The sequence below is a fragment of the Octopus sinensis genome, linkage group LG11, assembly GCF_006345805.1.
Source record: "Octopus sinensis linkage group LG11, ASM634580v1, whole genome shotgun sequence".
NCBI lineage: Eukaryota > Metazoa > Mollusca > Cephalopoda > Octopoda > Octopodidae > Octopus > Octopus sinensis.
In genome coordinates this window covers 62,155,696-62,165,061 of record NC_043007.1, presented here as the reverse complement: position 1 = coordinate 62,165,061, position 9,366 = coordinate 62,155,696, and the positions used below count along the sequence as shown (strand labels likewise).

The 9,366-nt window shown below is 38.7% G+C and overlaps 1 protein-coding gene across 1 annotated transcript in view; it reads left to right on the top strand.

Moving 5' to 3' along the window:
* Positions 1 to 1,024: 1,024 nt before the first annotated feature.
* The window catches only part of LOC115217678 (solute carrier family 46 member 3-like), a 44,471-nt gene continuing 36,129 nt past the window's right edge, over positions 1,025 to 9,366 (top strand). The window contains exon 1 of the mRNA XM_029787428.2: positions 1,025 to 2,254. Coding sequence (XP_029643288.1) covers positions 1,105 to 2,254 — 1,150 coding nt within the window. The 5' untranslated portion in view covers positions 1,025 to 1,104. The remainder of the gene's footprint in view (positions 2,255 to 9,366) is intronic.

The window sequence follows — 9,366 nt, the reverse complement described above, 5'->3', positions numbered from 1 at the left end:
AGGGGCTAAACACAGAGGGGACAAACAAGGACATACATAGGTATTAAGTCGATTATATTGACCCCAGTGCGTAACTGGTACTTAATTAATCGACCCCGAAAGGATGAAAGGAAAAGTCGACCTCGGCGGAATTTGAACTCAGAACGTAACGGCAGAGGAAATACGGCTACGCAATTCGTCCGACGTGCTAACGTTTCTGCCAGCTCGTCGCCTTATGAAAGGGTGGAGTCCATGAATGATATAGTTGTACCATTCAAACCAATTTCTATTAACAATAGTATTCAAAATCCTGGTCTCTTCCAAAATATCAATCGAATTACTTGCTTATTGGTTGATTTATGAAATGGCTGGCTTTCTAAGCGGAAGTGAAAACCCAGAAATTCAAGTCCAACTTGTTTCTACATACACATCACACTCACCCCTGACTTTGCAAAAGTCAACAAAGTAAAATAAATAAGAATATTTTGGAATTTCCGTCCAAAATCATTTTGCTTTTATTACGTAGCATTTTTCGCACCAATCTTCTCTTCATAACTGAAAGAATTCGATAAAAGATAAGGAAAGGAAAAAAATACTGAAAAAGAAAAAAAATTCATTTCATGATGATTATGACTGATTGCATATCTCCTATGTATATATGCATGCATGCTTGCGTGTGTGTTATGTATGTATGTATGTGTGTGTGAGAGAAAGAGAGAGAGAGAGACAAAGACATAGGGGATGTGTGCTCAGAGTGTCTGTACAGATGTGTGTGTGAGTGTGTGTGTGTGTATGTGTATGCATGAATATATGTATGTATATATTTTTGTGTGTATATGTATTGATAAGATATGAATATGCACATATTACTATATCCTTTATCTACTGTCTGTCTGTTTGTGTCTCTCGGTCTCTCTCACACACACGGTTATACATATATGCTTGCATATATGTGAAAACATACATACATACATACATACATACATACATGCATACATACATGCATGCATGCATACATATCTATATAACAGAAGTCATATCGGCCAACAAGCACACACCTATCAAAACTAAGCGAAAACAAGTTAAATACTGAATATAACCTTAATAATTCTGCTCTAAGACACAATGGCTACAGAAGAAAATGGTGCTGCTTCCAAGAAACAACTACAGAGATCAGAATCTTTAGTGGAGAATGTCAGCTGGCGTCATTATATGTATTTTGTCGTTCATGTACTCCAGTCGTGCGCCTCGGCGATCGGTTATCCTGTGATGACGCAATTCCTTTACGCAAAAATCAGTAAGGAGTACCTTGAAGAATCGAACATCACAGTCCATTCCAGTGATGACGATAACTTACGTCTGGGGCACTGCTTCGTTAATAAATCTTTGCCTGGTTATGCCATCCAACAGCAAGTCCAAGCTATCAATGCACAATGGTTGCAATATTTTTCTCTATGTTATGGAATACCAAGCATCATTACGGTCCTTATCGCTGGATCATGGACCGATGTTCTTGGCAGAAAAGCAGTATTTCTTCTCAATGCATTCGGACACATGATAAAATACGTTATATATGGTATTGTGATGAAATTTCACCTCCGTACAGAATATTTGATATTAGGATACATGACTGAAGGCTTTTCTGGGAGTTATTTTTTGTCTATTTTGGTAACATATGCCTATACAGCAGACATTACACCAAAGAACGAAAAGCGGTCATTCTTTCTTGTAGCATCAGATAGTATTTTCCATGTTTGTTTTGGATTGGCAAATATGTCTGCCGGTTATTTCATTCGTGCAACAGGATTCTTTTGGCCGCTTGTATTTGCTACAAGTCTCTCAATATTCAGTTCGATTATCTTCATATTTATTGTTCCAGAAACCGTGAAAAAAGGAAGTTTTTCAGATCTTTCTCCGAAGAAAAGCATTCTCAGAACGCTAAAATTTTATACTGGTAGCAAAAATAAACCTAAACCCAACAAATTGAAGTTCTGGCTTTGTCTGTTAGCTTTTGCAGCATTGTCACAAAGCGTCATTGGACAATTTGATATTGATACACTCTATGTCCTAAATTCGCCTTTCTGCTGGGATTCTGTAAAGATTGGAAACTATGGAGCAGTCTCGTCATTTGTAATACCAGTCATAACAGTGATTTTCATGAGATTGATGCAATGTTGTTTACCTGAAGCGCTCATAGCAAGTTCTTCACTGCTGTTTTTTATCGGTCGGTCTCTTGTCAAAGCTTTCAGCACTGAAGACTGGCAAATTTATTTAGGTAAGTACATTGAATTTATTTCGAAAAATTTTTCTCTGCATTTCTTTTTGACGAAAATTTCGACAAATTAACTTTACAGATAAGTCTGAAATATATATCTGAAATATAGAAGAATGAAATATATCTGCTTCCCTCTATGTTATTATTATTCTCGTTGTTATTGATGCTTTGACTCAAGGTATTCCTGATTGAGATTTGTGATCAAGCACAAATATCCATCTTCTTTTCACCGATCACATATTTCGGTTTACATTATCCAATATCCATTTTTTTCTCTCTCTCAGACAATAGTGTGTACTTTGGAGGTATGTACTTTGTGGCATAGCTTGAGATTTGTACCCCCACCCCACTCCTGTGCAGTATCCACATTCTTCCTTAAATGTAACATACCTCCGACTACAACAAACACACGTTTAGAAAGTGATTGCCCTGTGTGGTTTGCACATCTAGCTCTACTCCACCGCCACTGTTGTTCTACATTTAACAGATCGAGTGACCAGCTAAAAATAACATCTCTCTCAATAACGCATGTTATTCTGAATCGATTATCTGAATCCATTGATGTTTCTACATATAAATTGTGCAACCTGAATTTGTTGAGACACATAAAGCTGATTGGTTTATCAAAGTCCTCAATGTAAGTAGTTTTGTGTTGTCCCAAGTTAGCCCTCATCGAGCAGTCCTATGACACACTTATATGTCAAAAATTGTTCTTTCCAGTTGTATCGTCTGTCCGTCTAAACACGTACAACACTGAATACTCCGGCATGCATTGTTATATTACGTGTGTGCAACAGTGTTATATTGTATGAGGTGCGACATGAGAATCCGGGACACACCGCTTTTTCGATTTCCCAGATCATTCCTGTATACTCGTAGATTTATGTAAAGACTACAGCGCAGGTGAGCGGGATAGACAGGTCAGAGCAGGCAGTTGCTGCTCCCTTGCACATTCTGACGGAGATATTCAACTCAGTACAATTGATATTGCAGTTATATCTGTGTTTATTTTTATATGCTTTTACGGACTAAGTGAGAGAGGGGTGGTTTTAGAATGTAGTAGAAAGTCTCTGCGGTGTTGTATATGTGTTGTATATATTTGGAAGTGGTTCTTCATGTAGTGATAAAAGCTGTGGTAGTTTGTAACTTGCAGCAACAAACTCTCATATGTCCAACTGGTTTTCTTTCATTTTAAATGGTTTTGTTTCTTTTTGTTAGTAGTTTGTCGGGGTAGGCTGCATACAACTTGTTATGATGCGTAGTCGGTTGTTTTATATTTTTCGTAGTTTATTGTGGTTTGTTCTTTGAGAGACAGGGCGTTCAGGCAAGTCTGGCAGAGTCCATGATGTATCCAAGATATTGTTTGTACACCATTGTTGTTTTTCTTTTAGAACATTGTCATTTTTTTTTCCCCTTAGATTTAAAAAAATGGTCCCTCTGATTGCTCTAAGTATGTTCGTGCGTTGTCTTGCTTTCTTTACTAAGTTATCTGTATGATCTAAATATTGTAGAAAAGTTGTTCATAACTCCTAGTATTTTTGTCTTTCTCCAGTTTGCACGTATAATGCTTATAGCGTTGTGCGTAACTGTTAGCTGTAAGCGATGTTCTCTGGTGTTGTTGGTAAGAGGCAAAAGGGGATTTGGTAAGTCTGTGGAGCCAGGTTTCTTTGTAATTTAAATAGGATTAGATTAGTGGCTAGAGGACGTGAGAGTGATGACATCTGCATACGGGATAGTATGTTTTCCGGAGATGTGACAAAGTCGTGTAGGCGAAGACGGAGAAGAATGAATGAAGGTTTGGATCTTTGTGGTGGCCCATTGGGGGCGAGGGAAAGGGAATGTCAGTCGCAGGAAATATTTTTTAACACTAATTTGGTTTGGTGGTCTGAAAAGTAGTTTGCTGGCGAAACTTTTGTGTTGTTTCTTGAGGTGGTTTTGAAATTATTTGTACGAGTGGATAGCGAGGAATGAACGCGAAAGCTTTGTTGATGTGGATGGTAATTAGAACGGTACGTGTGGGTGTTTATTAATTTTTTTTTGTCGTTGTCGTTGCGATCATGTATTTTCAGAGTTAAGTCCATGAATAGTTGAGGTGGTTGTGTGTTGTGGTCATGATCTGAAGTATTGCGGGGAAGGATGTGTGAGATATTAAGGATTAACCGCTCTAGAATTTTTGAAGTGTGCATAGGAAGATAATAGTTCTGTGTGATATTACTTCACCTGGATAATTTTGATTTCGTCTAGCTTCCAGATTCTAAGAATTTGGTCGTTGTAGACATTAGTGTATGCTAGGCTTCCTTCACGCTCTTCGTATTTCAGTTGTGATTTTGTCTGACCGCGAGGCTTATGTATTTTTAGAGTTCCTTATTCATTTTGGAAGGAAGGGGTTGAAATCGTGGTACAGGAGAATGGGCGAATTTGTCGTTTTGTATTCTTACCGTCACCGTGTGCTTTTTGATGGCTGTTTTTGGAAAATACTTGCTAAGGGCTTTCGTTTGGTGTCGTACTGTGAATATATGATTTGAGCGTGATGTAGCTGTTGTTGTTATTTATGATTATGCTAATTACATTAAACAGCGTTTTGTTGTTAGTTTTATGATTTATACTGGTTACAAATGTTGCCAGTTTTCTTTTTTGTCCAATTTTTATGAAAATTGTGTGTTTATTAGTGTGTTAATTGGTGTTGTATGATTTATGCTGCTTTTAAGGTAGCGAGCAGGCAAAACTGTTTAAGCGCTGGACAAAATACTTTGTGTTATTTCTTTCGGCTCTTCAAACTCAAGGAAATTCCTATCTGAAAAGCCGAAATAAGAGAAACGTACCATATCTAAAAAAAAAAAAAGAAAGAAAAACCAGCTGGGTTGGCATATGATCTAAGGGATTATTTTATTTAAAGGAAATATGCATGCATACAACAAACACACAAAACACACACGCACGCACACACACACACACACACACACACACACACACACACACACACACACACACACACACACACACACACACACACACACGCATGCACACGCACCTACGCGCATGTATATATAGCCACACGTACATACATACATCTCTTATGATAAAAGGCAGATTTTCTCTGCCTGTTCCCATGTTCCTTTTTAATACAATTCTACAATATAGAATTTCTTCAATTGGAATTTACCTACGATTTTTACAAGTAGATTCGATTGGGTCATGGCATGTAAAGTTTTTTCTATTTGACCCCCAATTAAGCAAAAATTCGAGAAAAGTAAATATTTTACGATTTGCCTCTCTAATTTCAACTGCTTCACTCATGCTATTACCATAATTTCTCATACTTTCTCTTTGCAAGTGTACCTTAAACCACTACTCAAAAAAAAATACAGAGCAAACAGAAACAAATAAATACATAATGATTTACTCCTCACACAATTTCTTCAATTGGAGTTTACCTATGATTTTTCAAGTACATCCATTCGGTCATGGCATATAAATTTCTTTCAATTTCACCCCCAATTAAGCAAAAATTCGAGAAAACTCAATATTTTACGATTTCCCTCTCTCACTTCAAAGGCTTTACTCCGCCTATTACTCCCACTTCCTCTTTACACACATAGACACGCAAACATATACTTTTTAAGACAGTGTCAATTGTTGAAAGAAAATTGTAAGCTAAGGTGTGTGTGTGTGTGTGTGTGCGTGTGTGTGTGAGTGTGTGTGTGTGTGTGTGTGTGTGTGTGTGTGTGTGTGTAACAGGGATGAGCCATTAATAGAGGTCATCCTTTTTGCTAGAGGAAGATCCGCTATGGTCTTATATGCTACACCACTGGTTTTCAATTCATATTAATCAAATTAATATTCAATTTTTCACCCTTATTATGTGTGTGTGTGTGTATTAGCAATTCGTATAAAATTGCATCTATGACTTGAACTTGAATAAGTGGTTTCACATAAATGGGGATAAATTAAAAAGGTTTGTTGTTATTATTATTACTGTTTGACTATTGTAATCACGTTTGTTGGTTCCTTGTCAGGCAAACGTTGTTGTGTTGCATTTGTTAAATAATTGTAAACCGTAACCCTCCCCCTTTCGGAGAAGGGGCTTTGGTTATTGTTTAAAAATTGAATTGTGTCCCTGTTTGGGGAAATTGACAATATTTTCACCGTCTTTACGGAAGCATTTTTGTTAAAATGCCTTCGATAGAAGAAAGTCCAAAAATGAATTTCGCTGCAGCCGTACACTTCTATACAAGAGGGAGGACAAGATCCAATTGATCGAAATTGCAAGAGACTACAATTCCAGTCTGTTATATATTTTGAGTATTGTTATCACTAGCGATATCAAGATATAACTTTGTATTTTGTATTTTATGTGTAGATGTATATATATATATATATATAGATGTACATGTAATATGTACACATATATATATACACATATATATATACACATATATACATGCATAATATATCTACCCATACACACACACGCACACACACACACATACATAGGGGCAGGTGTGGCTGTGTGGTAACAAACTACGTTCGAAGATACTGTACTTGATATGGGCGGTAGTGCCTTGCGGTCTATGGCCTACCTTCAACAAACCGGGAAGGCACAAACACTCTGTCTTCACATTTGCTGCGTGAGACATGTTTTAATGTTGATGAGCTTGCCGAGTACATAGCCGACAATGTGCCAAAGCTCCTTCCAGAACACAAGTTCGCTTACAACTCCGTTGTTAATTCAGTCCGGGCCAAAACTGGGAGGATTTTTTTCCAGGACGCTCCTGGGGGCACTGGGAAAACTTTTGTCAACAAATTAATATTGGCTGAGATTAGGCGAACACAAGGCATTGCCCTAGCTGTGGCATCATCTGGAATTGCGGCTACTTTGTTGCCAAGCGGCAGGACAGCTCACTCCACTTTCAAGCTTCCGCTTGACTTAGCGAAGACTGAGACACCAACTTGCAACATCAGTAACAGTTCCGATCAGGCAGAAGTCTTCAGACGATGCAAGCTTATCGTTTGGGATGAATGCACGATGGCCCACAGACGTACTCTTGAGGCACTAGATAGATCTCTCAGAGACATCAAACACTCTTCAGCACCCATGGGAAGCATAACACTTCTTCTTTCAGGGGACCTCCGACAAACACTTCTCGTTATTCCCAAAGGAACTAGAGCTGATGCAGTAAGTGCGTGTCTTAAGTCATCCACATTGTGGCCACTGGTGAAGAATCTCAAACTTCACACCAATATGCGTGCTCATATGCGACGTAATATCACATCAGCAGCATTTTCTCACACCCTCCTTGCACTTGGCGAAGGCAAAATACCAGGGGATGAAAATAGTAATATTGCCATCGATTCCATTTGTACCATTGTTAAAACGCCTTCTGATCTCAGAGATGCAGTGTTCCCAGATCTACAAGCTAATTATCAGAATATGGATTGGATTGGCCAAAGGGCTATTCTGGCCCCGAGAAATAAAACTGTTCACCATATTAATGATGAAATGCTAAAACTCATTCCTGGGGAAGTCTATGTATATAAGTCTATCGATACAACTCCTGAGCCAGAGTACGTCATCAACTATCCAATAGAGGTACTCAATTCCTTTGAGCACCCCGGACTACCACCACACATTCTCAAACTTAAAGTTGGTGCCCCTATAATGCTCATTAGAAATTTGGTTCCCCCAAAACAATGCAATGGCACACGTTTGATCGTTAAGTCATTATCTCCCACCGTAAACTTATATCAATATTTGCCTGAATAATCATCATAATTCAGTTCAATCATTAACAGTACTTAATATTGACTGCCCTACTCTGGATTTATGTTTTTTCTAAAAAAACGTGTGTGTGTGTGTGTATGTATATATATATATATATATATATAATATATATATATATATAGATGTACATGTAATATGTACACATATATATATACACATATATATATACACATATATACATGCATAATATATCTACCCATACACACACACGCACACACACACACATACATAGGGGCAGGTGTGGCTGTGTGGTAACAAACTACGTTCGAAGATACTGTACTTGATATGGGCGGTAGTGCCTTGCGGTCTATGGCCTACCTTCAACAAACCGGGAAGGCACAAACACTCTGTCTTCACATTTGCTGCGTGAGACATGTTTTAATGTTGATGAGCTTGCCGAGTACATAGCCGACAATGTGCCAAAGCTCCTTCCAGAACACAAGTTCGCTTACAACTCCGTTGTTAATTCAGTCCGGGCCAAAACTGGGAGGATTTTTTTCCAGGACGCTCCTGGGGGCACTGGGAAAACTTTTGTCAACAAATTAATATTGGCTGAGATTAGGCGAACACAAGGCATTGCCCTAGCTGTGGCATCATCTGGAATTGCGGCTACTTTGTTGCCAAGCGGCAGGACAGCTCACTCCACTTTCAAGCTTCCGCTTGACTTAGCGAAGACTGAGACACCAACTTGCAACATCAGTAACAGTTCCGATCAGGCAGAAGTCTTCAGACGATGCAAGCTTATCGTTTGGGATGAATGCACGATGGCCCACAGACGTACTCTTGAGGCACTAGATAGATCTCTCAGAGACATCAAACACTCTTCAGCACCCATGGGAAGCATAACACTTCTTCTTTCAGGGGACCTCCGACAAACACTTCTCGTTATTCCCAAGGAACTAGAGCTGATGCAGTAAGTGCGTGTCTTAAGTCATCCACATTGTGGCCACTGGTGAAGAATCTCAAACTTCACACCAATATGCGTGCTCATATGCGACGTAATATCACATCAGCAGCATTTTCTCACACCCTCCTTGCACTTGGCGAAGGCAAAATACCAGGGGATGAAAATAGTAATATTGCCATCGATTCCATTTGTACCATTGTTAAAACGCCTTCTGATCTCAGAGATGCAGTGTTCCCAGATCTACAAGCTAATTATCAGAATATGGATTGGATTGGCCAAAGGGCTATTCTGGCCCCGAGAAATAAAACTGTTCACCATATTAATGATGAAATGCTAAAACTCATTCCTGGGGAAGTCTATGTATATAAGTCTATCGATACAACTCCTGAGCCAGAGTACGTCATCAACTATCCAATAGAGGTA